The 16,355-nt window shown below is 37.3% G+C and overlaps 1 protein-coding gene and 1 pseudogene across 4 annotated transcripts; one reads left to right on the top strand and one right to left on the bottom strand.

Moving 5' to 3' along the window:
- The first annotated feature begins 222 nt into the window (after positions 1–222).
- Positions 223–6,293, top strand: LOC141435842 (uncharacterized; annotated as a pseudogene).
- An 88-nt stretch (positions 6,294–6,381) lies between these two features.
- LOC141435748 (uncharacterized) lies at positions 6,382–15,531 on the bottom strand. 4 transcript variants are annotated; one of them, XM_074098530.1, is made up of 8 exons: positions 15,518–15,531; positions 14,392–14,430; positions 14,116–14,153; positions 13,236–13,451; positions 12,744–12,902; positions 10,126–10,178; positions 9,412–9,536; positions 6,382–7,103 (listed from the first exon to the last, which is right to left on the bottom strand). In XM_074098530.1, the coding sequence occupies exons 3-8, from the start codon at positions 14,131–14,133 to the stop codon at positions 6,652–6,654; spliced, it is 1,023 nt and encodes a 340-aa protein (XP_073954631.1). In that variant the 5' UTR covers positions 14,134–14,153; positions 14,392–14,430; positions 15,518–15,531; the 3' UTR covers positions 6,382–6,651. The 4 variants fall into 4 exon arrangements, with proteins under 4 accessions (XP_073954631.1, XP_073954632.1, XP_073954634.1 ...); XM_074098531.1 differs by lacking the exon at positions 14,116–14,153; XM_074098533.1 differs by lacking the exons at positions 13,236–13,451; positions 15,518–15,531.
- Positions 15,532–16,355: the final 824 nt, after the last annotated feature.

Here is a 16,355-nt window from a genome sequence, read left to right as displayed (position 1 = left end):
CTTCCAGGATCCCCACCCTTATCGCGGCATTTAAAAGCAACCCCCGAACAGACGAGCAGTTCAGATCCACCAGGCAAACCGTGCCCAAGCTCCGAATCGCTTGCGTATCTATCAACCGCGTGCTCTGACTGTATTAGTAATAAGCGGGACAGCGCTCAGAAAAATTTGTCCCATTTTAAGTTCATACTGCAATTTGTATACATTATGTTTTGTGGACGCGCAGCAGCATTCACTCATTTTGATTACATTTTTTTGTTACAGAGCCATGTGGAACTGGAGAAAAATCTTCTCCAAATTGGGAACAAAGGAACAATGTATCCAGTTTGCGGAGGAGAGGTCTCCTTCCAACTGAGAAAATGTGCACCTACCACCGCAAGGCAATGACATTGACTAAAGAAGCTGGACAAGTTGGAAAATTCAGATGCCGAAAAAGCAACTGCCGGACCAAACCAGTCTCCCGTGCAGTTGGAACCTGGTTCGAGAACGCACGCTTGTCCCTCACTCTAATATTCCAAATTATGTACGCATTTAGTGAGGGACTGACATATCACCAAACGAGAAAGGAGCTAGCGTTTGAAGATGGTTCGGTAGTTTCACCCAGAACTGTGGCCGACTGGTTTAGCTATTGCCGGGAGACCATAGCTATTTATCAATTACAAAATCAAAGGGCCCAAGGAAAGATAGGGGGCCCTAATAAAGTAGTTCAAATCGACGAATCAAAATTTGGGAAAAGGAAGTACAATCGTGGAAGACATATCGAAGGACATTGGGTCATAGGAATGATCGAAGATGGCAGTGATGATCTGCAGCTTGAGGTGTGTCCCGATAATGAAAGGTCTGCGGACATATTGGTGCCACTTATAAAAAACATGTTCTGGAAGGTTCCATCATTCACACGGATTATTGGAGAGCATATCTGAGCCTTCCTGAGCATGGATATATACATAAAAGGGTAAATCATAGTGACCCAACTAGCAAATTTGTGGCACCAGACGGGACACACACACACACAACGAATCGAAAGCCAGTGGAGAGGATTAAAAAAGCAATTTAGACAAAATCAAAACAAACACAATTTTACCGACTGTCTATGTGAATATAGCTGGAGGCGAAGAATCAGGTTAATCATTTAGATGCATAAGAAGAATTATTGAATGCAATAAAATATGTTTATAAAATTGAATGAGCCTCCTCATTCTCTCCTCGGTCTCGTCAGCGAGCGACCTCAGGGGCTACGAAACGGGCCTGCGGGCGAAGCCCCCCCCCCCCGCTACCCTCCCTCACCCAATAAAATGGTAAGGAAACAAAAATATCATTCTAATAACTAAATAGCGCTATTCTAACCTCAAAACTTTAAACATGGATATCTCCATAACCATGGGGTTCCGCGGGGTGGGGATGGTACAGGGGGGTAGCCCTCCCCCCCCCTAAATCGACGGTCCATAATGGATTTTTTTACCATGATCTTGTTAGGGATATATATTCATCAACACGAGAGCGTCTCCAGCCTGATATGATACCTACTACCCCAGCACTTCAGAACGTGCGATTGAAATAGCAACGAAAGTATCGAAAAGCAACGCTCGACGAAGTTTGAAACTATACGAATTTCGTCTAATTTCATTGAACTTTTTTTTTGATACTTAAAAAAAACTTAAAGATTGCAACTAGAAAGGCACAGCAGGGAAAAATAAAGTCAAATAAAAGAAAGAAAACTTCATATTTCGTTACTGAGTCATCAGAGGAGGATGACACAGAATGTCTATTTTGTACCGAAAAGTTTTACAGCTATAATAACGGAGAAGGGTGAATAAAGTATTGTGCATGTGGAAAAAGGGGTCATGAAGCTCGCGCCGGAATAGATAACGACTTCTGATATTTGTAGCACACTTCTGATATGTGTTTTTAAACTTATGAGAAGCCAAAATCCTTGATGATTGTACTATAAGGAAAATTAACGTTTTTTTGTCGGTCATGTTCTAATTGCAGAGTATTATAGGCGAGACACATTTGTGTAAAAATTTTTTTTTCGCATTGGATCCCGCACAACTTAACTCAGGATCAAAAAGAAGCTCGCGTCAAATGGTGCAAAAAAATGTTAAAAAAATTTAACCGAGGTGACTCAGAATCTGTTTATAATATCTACACAGGTGACGAATCCTGGATCTATGCGTACGATCCCGAAACTAAACAACAATCAACAGTGTGGGTGTTTCAAAATGAGCCGAACCCTACGAAAGTAACTCGTGCTAAAAGCACCTTTAAGCAAATGGTGGCCTGCTTTTTTGGTATTAATGACCATGTGGCTACAATACCACTGGAGAATCGTAAAACGGTCAATTTGGAGTGGTACACGACCATTTGTTTGCCGGAAGTATTTGAAGAAATACGCAAAAACAACCAGCGACGCAGAATCATACTTCACCATGACAATGCCAGCTGTCATACATCACGCGAAACAACTACATTTTTGGAAGGTCAAAAAATAGAATTGACGGGTCATCCACCGTACAGCCCTGATTTGGCACCCAATGATTTCTATTTATTCCCAAATGTAAATAATAAATTACGTGGTCAACGATTTTCGACCCGTGAAAATGCCGTCGACGCCTTCAAACAGCACGTTTTGGAACAGAAATCAATCAGAGTGGAAAAAGTGCTTTAAAAATTGGTTTCAACGTATGCAAAAGTGCATCGTTCATCGCGGAGAATACCTACTTTGAAAAACAATAAAACCATATCAAGCTATATACGTTTGTTTATTTTTTCTATTCCGGATACATAAATAGCAGCCCTCGTAAATAATGAACATTTTGCAAAGAATAAGCTGAAAAAACCTTCAACCTATGTAGAACAGGCCAATTGTTAATCATACAGCACTGGAAAATATAAGAGAGTTGTTTTTGATGTCTCTCCAACAGGACATAAAACATTGAGACACTCGTTTTTTCAAATAATAAGGCCATTAGTTATAGTTATAAATGGAAGCCTAGTTGACCTCAACAAGGATAAGACAGAAAATGAAGGATTTTCGCCCAAAGAACTCAAAGATAGATACAGAGCAGTCAATGTAGAAACAGCACATGAACTTGCTATTTCAGCTACTGTAATGAACTTACAACTTCCTAACAACATTTTGTCCATAAAGGACATGGAATATTGACACTCGTTTTTTGAAATAATAGGGCCATTAGTTACAGTTTTAAATGGAAGCATAGACCTCAACAAGGATAAGACAGGAAATGAAGGATTTTCACCCAAAGAACTCGAAGTAAGATACAGAGCAGTCAATGTACAGACAGCACATGAACTTGCTATTTCAGCTACTGTAATGAACTTACAAGTCCCTATACAACATTATGTCCATAACCCAAGAAACCGACAAAATTTACAATATACTAAAAGAAATGATAAAATTGAAAGCCAATCCACGGATGATTCTATGCTCCTTTCTAAAAATATTGGATCATTTATATTTCACCTCTACTTTTGTAATAAACTGATTGCAGATCAGTTTGTGATCACTGTACTTTACGAAGTGTCACCTGTGCATTATTCAAACGAGCTACTTTGTTCATACAATGGCCCACTGGAGACAATGCTGCCGCAGTTATGCGAGGATTTGACAAAAATACAAAAGATTGACGAAAAATTGTGTATCAGATGGCTGCTGTGAACTCAATTAAAAATGCCACACTCATGTGTAAACTAAACACTCATCACTAGCCAAGGAATTTTTCGTTATAAAAGACTAATGTTCGGAATAAGTCGTGCCCCGAAATTTCAATCAATCGATCATTTATTTAAGCAAACGAAAAGCAAACTATACATATGATTTTAAACATCCATTCGAATGCTGTTTATGACTTGCAGTTACGAAATTACTCGTCATAGTTAACCAGTACAAGAAAAACAAACCACACGCTACATTAAAGTACATTAAAGACCGTATCGTTATTTATGGATACATGTTTGTGCTGCTTTGAAAATGAGGACGCAGTGTTTTATGTTATTTTATGAATATTGCAACTCAATTGAAAAACTATATTTAATTCCTTGAAACTCCAAGATGAAGGGCCTATCAGAAGAACAACAACTTTCTATTGTGACCAAATATTGCAAAGGATCTGATATGATATGACTATGAGAAAAATAGCTAGACATGAGAGATTTCGCTTGAAGGCGGTTTACAATACAATTAAGTGGCTCGGTATGAACCATAGTTTAAAAGATCTCTCTGGTCGCGGTAGAAAACGCGGTCCGTCACGTCCCAACTTGGATAAGAAGATTTGCGAACAGTTTTCTCGAAAAAAAGGAGATGTCGATACGTAATTGTGCGAAAAAATGCCGTACTTCGTTAAGAATGGTTCATCGTGCCAAGGAGCGTAACTCACCGGTAACTTACAAAAAGCAAAAACAACCGAAACGCACTAAAATCCAGGTATCTGCCGTCAAAACTCAAGCTCGAAAGTTGTACGACCAAATTTTGAGTAAAAATGACCAATGGATTATTATGGACTGTAGTGTGAGCTGCGCCACACACACTCTCCCGTTATGTATCGTATATATAGTCATAGAATAAATTCAGTCTTTACTCAGAACTCCGTGTTATTACTCACATTGATCGAAGTACAGAACTTGATTCCTGGTATTAATTACCATTACCCGCTTGTTCTAACAGGCGTGACAATGGTGCACCTCAGTTATTTTTGGGTTGTTAGGGGGTAGACTGGGATATCCAGTGGGTGTGACAGAAGAACAAGCGAAGCGGAGCTAGTGTCTCCCCGCTAAAGACACTTTAAATTCCGATATTTACAAGAAAGAATGCCTTCAAAAGCGAGTGCTGCCACCCATTGCAAAGCATAGGGGTCGTACATTATTCTGGCCCGATTTGGCTTCCTGTCATTACGCTCGCCATGTGCTGGAGTGGTATCGCGAAAATGATGTAGAATTTATTGAAAAAGCATTGAACCCTCCGAATTGCCCTGAGATGAGGCCAATTGAGAGATAGGCTCTGATGAAAGCAAAGGTAAGAAAACAAGTTCAACCAACAGATGACATCGTACAATTTAAGAAGGATTGGAACCGCACATTAAAAACATTGGGAACACCACTGTCCAGAAACTAATGAAGAACATCAAAAGTACCTAAAAAACAAAATTAGAAAGAAATAACATAAGTTATTATTTTGAAAGAGTCAAGGTCAAGGATCACGTAATTGTAGTTTTTTTTTCGGTAACAAAAATGGTAAAACAAAATACTCAATGTTTATTTGTGTCCATAAATAACAGTAAGATCTTTGTACACAGATGTTCCGCCAACCATAATTTTTCAGTCAAGACAAAAATTGGAACAAAAAAAATCAACCTAATGAAAAAGCAAGACAACGAAATAAATCCGATTTCAGATACAAACTGCTCTTCGATGATTCAGGAGAACTTTAAGAACAGAATTTTAAGAGGTGACTGCGTGACAACAACCCCCTATTTCATGAACATGTTATTGATATAATTGACAAGCTTTTTCTAGTAAAAAGTGGCAATCATACCATGAACTTTTTATGAAATAGGAGCCGACATTTTGGAATTCAAAAGGAAAATGATGACTTTTAAATCAACACCACTGAACAATGCAATAAAATAAGACTATAGACTTCATTTTTGTCAAGAGATCACAACAAAGACATGAGGCAATCTTTCAGACAGCAAATTAAATAAAGACTAAAGACAAATTAACGACGAGTTCAAATGTTGTTTAATTCAAATAGGACAGAAGACCACTAACAATTTTTTTGACATCCTAAAGAAACTTCATCACCGTAATGCAATTTCACAAAAAACATGTAGTTAAGTAGTGCAAAGGCAATGATTGATATAAAACCTTATACCACCATCTTAAAACGACGAGGAGGGAAAAAAAGAGTAAGACACCCTTTTATACAAAGAACTCCCAATAAAATAGCTTTCGAACCAACAAACAAGATTTATAAATACAAATCAGTAAGTGGACTTGTTGACATCCATTTGCTGATTTCTATTAATTAATCAACAGCCTAGACCGTCTTCTGTGCTACGCATGCGTCCTAGTTCCTAGTGCGTGCTACTTGTTGCGTCATGTCACGCAACAATTTTCTATCCTTAGCTTTCCTCATTCAGGCTCTACCAAGTCCTTGCAAGGTTACTCCAACGAGTTGCAAGGCACTCCGGGCTATTATCTTTTGTTCACAGCACAGAAATTTGATAATTAGCAATTTCTTTTTCACTGTTTTCGTGCCTTGTTTTGGTCATGTCAAATTCGTCACTAAAACTGGCTAAGTGACAACAATAACACCAGGATGGGGTCAGTAACTTTATGATGATGATGATGTTGTTAACACTTAAAATAGTGCAAATATATAGACTTTATTAGAAAGCTAAAACAATATTACCTCATTTACATTAATTAGAAATAAATATTAGAGTAACCATCACTATGATATTGCACTTTCACATAAATCTCTTTCTTTAACAAATCTCTTTTTTTAACTCCGGTGGCTGCAGCACAACTAACATTGCGGTGTTGGTAAGTGTTAGCGCTTGTATTGCAGAATTGCACCACCCAAGCATGTTTTTATGGGATTAAGTCTTTTGCAATAAGCTTTCAGGCTGTATTTCATGTCCCATCGACCATTCTATGTTCCTCCAAATCATTACGCCGTTCAGCAGCTGTGGCTATTCTCTCTTCAGCAAACGATCTTTTCTCGGCCGCCTCTATTTTCCTCTCCTCTAAAGCCACTCGTCTCTCCTCCATTTTCAATCGCCTTTCTTCTATTCTGACTCTCTTTTCCTCTAGGATGGCTCTCCTTTCATAAGCAGCTGCCATCCTATGAGCGCTTTTGGCTTTCTCTTTTTGAATTTGCACCAATTCTTTTAACTGATCCCTTATGTCTGTTAGGACATCTGGATTTGTTTCGTAGTCTTCTTTAACATTAAAGACATCTTCATTTGTGACATTATTTGCTGTCTTGTGATTTGTTAAATTCTGCTCCGCTGCTGTAGAGCTTGATTCATTCAACAGATTTTCTATTAAAAAGTTGTCTCCATCCAGAAGGCTTTCCGGTCTAACTGTAAAGTAAAAAATATTTTTTAACACTAAAACTTCTTAAACAATGTGTATAGTTATTAATCCGACAGCAGCAGATGGGTGGATCAACAATTTCTTGTTGTTATTCTGTCATACCATTACCATGTTAATATTTCTTTTTAAATATCCAAAACATGAGTCTAATGAAAAATAAAATTGAACTAAAAATGACATCCTTGTAAATAAATGTTTTCAAAATTTGACCGAAGACTCAGTAATTGCTGGTTTTTCGAAATCTAAGACACATTTAGTACAAGATTGATACCGTGATCATTGCCGTATTGTATCAAAAAGTCAAACATTGTCATATGTCATTAAAAAGCCGTGGTGGCCTAGTGGTTTGACCTATCGCCTCTCAAGCAGAGGGTCGTGGGTTCAAACCCCGGCTCGCACCTCTGAGTTTTTCGAAGTTCATGTGCGGAATTACATTTAAAATTTACCACGAGCTTTGCGGTGAAGGAAAAACATCGTGAGGAAACCTGCACAAACCTGCGAAGCAATTCAATGGTGCGTGTGAAGTTCCCAATCCGCACTGGGTCCGCGTGGGAACTATGGCCCAAGCCCTCTTATTCTGAGAGGAGGCCTGTGCCCAGCAGTGGGACGTATATAGGCTGGGATGATGATGATCATTCATATGGGCGTTTGTCACAAACGCTTTATTAGTGCACAAACAAAAACACAACGGAAATATTGCGCTTACCCACATTACTTTATTATATTACATATAGTTACTAAATGAAACCCTTATTCAATAAAACATTTGAGAAACATTGTACAACGGAATGAATATTACGCCAATCAAAACATTCTACTAACCGAAAGTTGGTATTTTGAAAAGTGACTTTATAACAAACAGACCAAACGTACAGTTGGTAACTGTGAGGTTGGGAAATAAAACTAAACATTTTAATAAGTTGGCGGGTGATCATTCGGCGAAATGAAATTCTGCGAAATGTTGGTTGGAACTAATATTCGGCGAAACAATTTTCTGCGAAAAATTAGAGAACCATTCTTTTTAGATGACCTATCATCATAGAACTACCAAAAAACTGCATGTTTGGCAAATTTTACTTCTTTGAACTTACGGTTTAAAGAGCGACTCAGGAGACTGTAACTATAGCAACAGTGACAAGAAAGTCAGAAAAAGTTGATCGACCCAGACACACCTGCAGGGAGAGCTTAACTTTGGTGCCGATGACAGTTAAATACAGTTTTTTTTTTATCCAGATCTCATAATTTAATGATATATAATCAATATCAGATAGAACATTGTCAATTTTCATGGATGGTTTTGGGATTTGGAATTGCTGGAAGTTTTACGCAAAGAACTATTTTTAAAGTCATTGCCATAAAAAGAAATAGATGTAAATCTATTTTTTTTTATGGCAAGATAGGTTTTGACCTTTAACAATATTTTGCTCCAGGTTCGGTTACGAGGATTATGACCAGTACAATGCCAATTTGTAACTGGCGGGAGATTCGAGAGTTACATTGCCCTGAGTGTACATGTGAAATTTATTTATGTATGTAAATAAAAACGAAGATGCAATGTTGCAATCTTAAGCGTTCTGCATACATTATCATCCAATGAAAAATTTGTTGTGTTGTTTCATTTACCCGAGGAAAAATATTTTTTGTTACAATTAATTAGATTACCCATGCAGTAATATTTTATGCACATCTACATCTTATTTTAAATTTACATCACCACTAAATTATTAAGAATCATTGCAGTGTTGCAGTGGTGTATTTTGTTTTACAAACATCCTATAATGTGACTTCAGGTCATAATGACGTCACCACACCAAAGTTATGCTCCCTGCATATGTGTTTAGATACCTATAAGAAGGAATCCCTTTTTTCTACTGGTCTCACTAAAACTTGAGACGAACTTCACCAACTGATTTATTTTTTATTTTTCAAGTTTTCTAATATATTGTAGAAGGACCTTACGGAAAATTAGAAAATTTATATAAGTAACTATATTAATTTTAATTTTTTATATGCATTAAATTACAATCCAGGATTAGAAACATGAAATTTGACGCAGGTTTTTTTAAGCAACCTTAATGAAATTCACTATGGAGTTTTGAGGGAAATTTGGTATGCACCTACATAGCTGGAAGTCCGATATAACACATTGGCTACTAACCACTGGCACTGTAACGTTGCCGAAACGTCGAGGTAAATATTACTTGTGTGTTAGCATGATAAGTCCGGTTGGTGGTATTTTGACTATGAGTAAAAATCAGGAAAGTTTATAAAAACAGTATGTAAACAATAACTTACCATTTGTGTGGACTGCTTCCGAGTTAAAATGTATGTTGTTGAAAGCCAAATCTGTCACAAGCTCCATGCCTGTGACATTAGTCAATTTAGCTTCATCACACGAAGATTCTTCTAAATATTCTACCCTGAAATAGATACAAAAGGCAAGGCATTTAATTTAAATGCTAGGTAAATACTCGTTTTTACTCATATCATCCTTAATTATAATCATAATTCTAATCTAAAATTAAAGTTTACGGTTTTGTCACTAAAAGTTTGCGTGACTAAGAGATCAACACTTATTTGATGATAGAATTTGTTAAATTTAAAGTTAAGATGTTTATTAACATAACAACAGCAAAGGATAATTTCACTGTAAAAGATTAATCTTTTGTTATTTTATTTAACATAAAATAGAGAAGTATTTGGGTCTATCAACTTTTTCTTGCACAACGTTGCCATGGTTACGTCCCCTGGACAACTCTTTAAAACCACGAGTTTGTATATGTTTTCTGTGGTTAAAATTCATTGAGTATAAATTTTGGTCATAGTTACAAGCTCATTATTTTAAAGACTATCTCCTAAACATATTAGTCGCATATATCAAAGCAGTTTTTTAAGAAACTGACACTTTTGTCTCTTGGACAACGGGACGGAATAACAAACAAGAAAAAGTTGATTGACCCGTTCACTAAGGAATCTAAAACTAGTGTTGAGATATAACAATTAACTCACTCATAGTCATCAACATCCTTATCAGACTCTGGCGGTATGTGAAGATAACTGCGCTGAAACAAAGATTATCCTTGTGTTAAATACACAGAATTCTCCTAATATTGTTTAGTAATTTCCGGAATTTCAATTCAATTGTGTTGGTGTATTGTAGTCACCTGCAAATATCTGCCACAGCAGTGTGCAAAACAATCTGACACGTTTTACAGGCCCCAGAGATAGAGTTTTATCAGACGTTTATGCCTTTGTTGTGTCAGATATTAATGCTGGTGACGGTACGCGTGCGAAGCCGCGGGTAAACACTGGTTAATGATAATAATAATAATATAATAATCCCAGCCTATACACGTCCCACTGCTGGGCACAGGCCTCCTCTGAGAATGAGAGGGCTTAGGCCGCAGTTCCCACGCGGGCCCAGTGCGGATTGGGAACTTCACACACACCATTGAATTGCTTCGCAGGTTTTTGCAGGTTTCCTCACGATGTTTTCCTTCACTGTAAAGCTCGTGGTAAATTTCAAATGTAATTTCGCACATGAATTCCGAAAAACTCAGAGGTGCGAGCCGGGGTTTGAACCCACGATCCTCTGCTTGAGAGGCCATACATAGGTCAAACCACTCTGCCACCACGGCTATACTGCTATACTGGTTAATAATAAGAGGAAAAAAACTTTTCTACACTGTCCTAAAAGAACAAACATGTTTTTGAGTTAATTTTACCAGTGACCCTAGTTTCTTTTGACTTGAACAAAGCATTGTAACATCTGCGAATGTAAACAAAGGACAAGTGAGCTTAATAGTTTTATGAATGAGTCTTTGTGCCATTGACTCGGTTACAACATCTGCAAGGGATTTCTAGGAATCTGTCAGAAATGGTTCATTTTTTTTTATTCTACTTGATGGCAAACGAGCAAGCGGGTCTCCTGATGGTAAGAGATCACCACCGCCCATAAACATCTGCAACACCAGGGGTATTGAAGACGCGTTGCCAACCTAGAGCCCTAAGATGGGATACCTCACGTGCCAGTAATTTCACCGGCTGTCTTACTCTCCACGCCGAAACACAACAGTGCAAGCACTGCTGCTTCATTGGAACAAATCAGTTCTTATGAAAATATTCTTTAGATTCGAGGTAAGTAAGTTTGACATTGGTATAACCAAAAAATCGTTACAACCATGGTGGTTATTAATGAAAAATCTACAGTGATTTTAAATTTATGCTATGACTTGTTATTATACTAATTTAGGTTTATAGTAATTTATTGAATCAGGCGTTACTTCGCAGAGGTCCATATCAATGAACTAAAAGAATTTCTTTACCTCATGATGATTAATAGCTAGGTAAGTTTGTGCATGTTCATGCAGTTCCTCCACCTCCACACTGTAAGAACACACACAAATCACACAAACCCATCTATCAGCACCACCACAATACACTGACGCGTTTCGAACTCAACCAGAACTCATCTTCAGAGCAACACAACCATACACCATACCACAGAATAACTAATAGTACTACTGTACAGAAGGGACTCTTTCAAACAAAAATCAAGTTTAGGTATAAATCGTTGCCTACTCTTACGACTTGCACGCGAAACTGAAACTTGGGCACCATTGACTCGAAACCGGTTTGGCGCCAAGAGCACAGGGTTCCCACTCGCCGATGAATAAAGATAACAGTGGGTACTAATATGAATTCAGAAAGCTACCTTTAATAAATAAGTAAATAAACTTAACTATATGATGGTAAATTTAAATGCAAGAAAATGGCTTCTTACCCCGATTCTTTTATCTTCTTTTTATTTATACAGCCGTAAACAATTTTGAAGTCATAGTTTGCAAAAAAAATTAGTTGGTAGGTACCTACACAAATCACGCGCGACGCGTCCAGCATGCGAGCTAAGCGGCAACCCGCTGCCTAAACTAACCTAAACTGCAGTGTCCAACCCCTGACCATACTACCAGATGTCCTACCACATGTAATGTCACGAATAAATGTTTTCTTTCTTTCTTTCTTTCTAATTTGTCACTGTTACTACCTATATTTTTGCTTGAACAAAAATACCCACAACATATTAATAATTTTAATCATCATAATTATAAAGCTACCTTAATTTTTTATTTATTTACTGTAAAGGTGTGTTTTATGAATCCTAACTATTATTGCTGAAATTAGACCCAAGCCATAGCAAGGGAGATTTTATTTTTATTTTATTTGGAAAACTAACAGCTTAAATTAACTAATACAGGTGTATTACAAAACATGTAACAATAAAGCCAATTAAAGGTTTCCACAGATAATACGAAGATATGAACAGATTAGCACAAAGAAATGGAAAACAAATGAAAAATAAAATAAATGGAAAACAAAACGAAAATTTTGAACACAAAAAATCAAAGAGGTGACTGAGCCCTGGGATGAGGAGCAAAGAAATTGGATGATGATACTAAATTTACCTGTTCATTAATAATAGACCCCATACTGTTTGTATCTACCTAATTCCTTTCATGCATTCTCATCCCACTGAGTCCCGGGGAAAGTTGCATAATTCCCACGGAATAGTGAAAACCGAATTCTACATGAACAGAGTAACGGACTAGTAAATAATAAAATAAACTTACAGTTTTATCATCAGCTCCTGTAACCTTCTTGTATTTATTCTCGCACATATTTTTATAGATGACTTGCTCTATGCTGTTTAGGACTATCTTCCGTTGGCCAGGTTTCATCTTCATTGCATGAACTTTCTTTCTGATGCCGCTTTTCAGGTCTTTCCAGTACTATAACATAAAAATACCTACTTTTTATGATATTAACTCTATACTGATGAAACATGTTAGTTGAATTAAGATGGGACAGCAGATAACTGAAGAAAATTAGCATGTGGCCATTATTTTAAAAAAATAGTAAATTATAGGGGTGGTTGGTACAAACAACAATAACGTGTTCTCTACATTCTGGGTCAAATACAGGGTCCAAAAATACAGAGCACCCACTATTAGAATCGTATAATAAATTACCCCCATTTTAATTCGGAAACAAATACAAATAACATCTCTGAAATTTGTTCAAATAATTTGAAGGTACCTATTAAAAGTTTCAACTCAACTTACTCTATTCCATTCTCTTGGAGATTTGTTCATGCCGTTTTCTTGTGCATTCATTAGATTTGCTAATTCCGTCCATTTTGTGTCATGGTAGTGCTTCCCGAAAGCAGTCCTATAGTCTACGCCTTTTGCTAAGCAAGGGTTGTCGGCCATAAACTTGACTAGCAGTTTCAACTGCTTAAAAGTAGTACGCATACGGCGGCGACGTGGTTCCATTTTAGCCTTTAAAATAAGAAGGATAATATAATGCATGGTGTTTTTGTTTCAAATATTTAAGAACGAAACTTACAACACAACGGTTACAAGTTTCAAGATAAGAACTATTGTTTATACTACGCTAAGTGGATGTGAACCGATGTATTGTAAATTGATACCATGCACGTTGTGATACAAATTTGGTAACAAAAAGTTAGAAGTGGTCTGGTCGCTAAACGAAACACCAAGACATCTCATGTGTCGAAAGATTAATGACATAGTTCTCAGAAAAACGGTCAAAATACCACACTAGTGGCGGTAGGTATTTCTGGAGCTGCATTAGTTAAAACTGTACCATATTTTGACCATGTGTTTTGTACTAAATACTGTTAAGCGGTTTGGTTTGGATTGATCGTTTAACCATACTAGTTTCCGTTTATAAAACACTGAACATCTCTTGATGTTCGAATCATGAATCCACCGTTGTTTCGTCAAAGTATTATTTTCTTTCAATGTGATAAATTTTTTACACGTTGCGCTCGAAAACATAACATCTGCCTAAGAAATAGTTGGCAAAAGGTACCGCTACTTACCTACGTTCTCAATTATAGGTTATTTTTGTGAAAATAATTCGCCGACTACTGTTGTTACGGTTATGAGCAATGAATATGGTTATAAGTCAAATATTTACCTGAAGCGCAGTCAGCATGAATAATCACAACACAGGCTCTACAATTACATTAATATTTAAAAAAGCTTAAGTGGCGTAAGTAAACTCACTCAACAGTCTCATCTCAACGCAATTCAAAAATAAACAGGAAACAACTAAATCAACCTAATGACATTAATAAATGAGTAGATAAAGTTTAGATAATTTAAATTTACTTTTCCTGTTATTGAGCTATACTTTAACACGCATTAATTATCTTCGATAAACTAAAATGAAACGACCTATGACTATAACTACCTATCAGAGCAAAATGGCCGCACACACACCACCCACAGCAGGGGGGGGACAGTCGCCTATACCGTACTAATTCATGTCGATAGCGCCGCCATCTCCTTTATCTAACCTAAAATAAAACAGATTGTTGTCGTTTGTTTCAGATAGATGTCACTGAAAGCTTGAGATCACAAAATTTTATTTATTAAAAAATATTTTGTCGTTGATAATTACCGCAAAAATGAACTTTATTTTCGAAATTGACAATCGTATTGTAATTTCTAATATAAAAGTCACATAATGAGGGCTATCGCGAATGAATTCGCCACTAGAGGCGCTAGTGTAGCGTGAGGTCTCCGAAATGTCAAATCTCATAGTTTTTGGGTGAGCTACGCGGGTTTATTTATAAATAGAATAATTTTGTGAATATTTTGCAATATCTGAAATTAATTATGGCAAATATGCGTTCCGGGGCCATGAATGTCTGTGTTTTGAGACAGTTTTGTCTTTCGGAAACCTTTTTCCTCCCTTTCTTCCGAACAAAACGGGGACTATGCAACACTGTGGCATGCTCGATATTTTTATGGTACGGTTTTAAGGTGTATTAAATAAGTATTAATCTAAACTTTGTCTTTACGACCGTAATAACAGACTTTGAAAGCCATACTTAAAAACCTCACGCAACAGTGCGCCATCTAGTGAGACAAAAAACGATAGCCCTCATTGTATCCGCTCAGTCGTTACAAATATTTTTTGTGTAGCAACCCTCTATGTCAGGGCGTCTATTCGCGCTCAACAAGGAACAAGATGGCTACGTTGCAATCGAAACTCGTGCACATCGTCCACATAAAAAGTAAAGACAGTGCTGCAAACGGAAAATTGAGGCTGGTTTAAACTTAAGAAGACTGAATTCAAGCGGTCTCACTTCTCTTTGCAGCCCTGTTTTTAGTTTTTATGTGGTTTGAGCTGGGAAGCAAATCCAGTAAAGTAAAAGAATACCTGTGACTATTAATAGCTATACGTATGGATGGATATATACATCAATGGTACTAGTTAGGAAATGCAGACGGCGCTTCAAAACAGTCTGCATGAATGAGACGAGAGAGGGCTCTCTTTTCCCCGTATATTATACTACTCTTTGACCCACAGCGCCTATGCCGCGCCCACAGAGTACATTATTATGGCCGCGCCGCGCCGTCACAGAATATATAATAGTACTGGCATGCGCCGTGCTTGACAGTTGACAATGAAATGAATGATTGAATGAATGCAGGGTTACCAACACCAATTTTTTTTTACCCCTAGGGCTCAAGTAAAAACCCCCTAAAACTAAAAATGTTTTTGGAAAAAACCCCTATATATAAAATAAAACAAATTATGTCTCAATTTTCTTAATGTTTTAAGTTATAGATTATTTAGGATCAGTTTGATTTTGCCAACACAACACTCAGTCACTCAACACACACGCCATAGACCCAAAAATCCAAATATAGCGTGAAAGCCGCAAAAGATTGTTCAACCGCATTACAAATCACAGTAACGTAAATCGGAACGTTCGGTCGAGTATTTCTTTCTCAGTCGCACTTGTTTACGAGTTCGAGCAATAGAGAGTGGGATACACTGCGGTATCGAGAACGTTGCATTTTCCGCTGGGCTACTACGAAACTCGAAACTCGAAGTTCGTATCGTACCGTCCCTCTTGCTCTCGTATTAAATAATATAAGAGTCAGCGGGACGGTACGTTACGAACTTAGATTTTTCGAGTTTCGTGGTAGCCCAGCAGTAATCATATAATTTGCTATGCATATCACACAAACATGGTATGGAAAAATGTTAAGCCCCTAAAAAATCCCATGCTCCTTATTTCCCCCCTAAAACTCCTAAGTTGGCACCCCTGAATGAATGAGTGAATGAACGAACAACACGACAGCCTGCAGGGCTACTACGAAACTGAAAACTAAATTCGTGACGTGTGGTCGCTCTGACAC

This window comes from Choristoneura fumiferana, chromosome 15 (genome assembly GCF_025370935.1).
Source record: "Choristoneura fumiferana chromosome 15, NRCan_CFum_1, whole genome shotgun sequence".
NCBI lineage: Eukaryota > Metazoa > Arthropoda > Insecta > Lepidoptera > Tortricidae > Choristoneura > Choristoneura fumiferana.
Note: the sequence above shows the minus strand (reverse complement) of the source record. Positions and strands in the feature narration are given on the sequence as shown.

What these genes read in the sequence shown, in the direction of transcription:
- LOC141435748 (XM_074098530.1), bottom strand. An exon ending in AAGGATGTTGATGACTATGA is followed by an intron (nt 9,537 to 10,125) that starts GTGAGTTAATTG and finishes TATCTATTTCAG; the next exon opens with GGTAGAATATTTAGAAGAAT. An exon ending in GGAAGCAGTCCACACAAATG is followed by an intron (nt 7,104 to 9,411) that starts GTAAGTTATTGT and finishes TTTACTTTACAG; the next exon opens with TTAGACCGGAAAGCCTTCTG.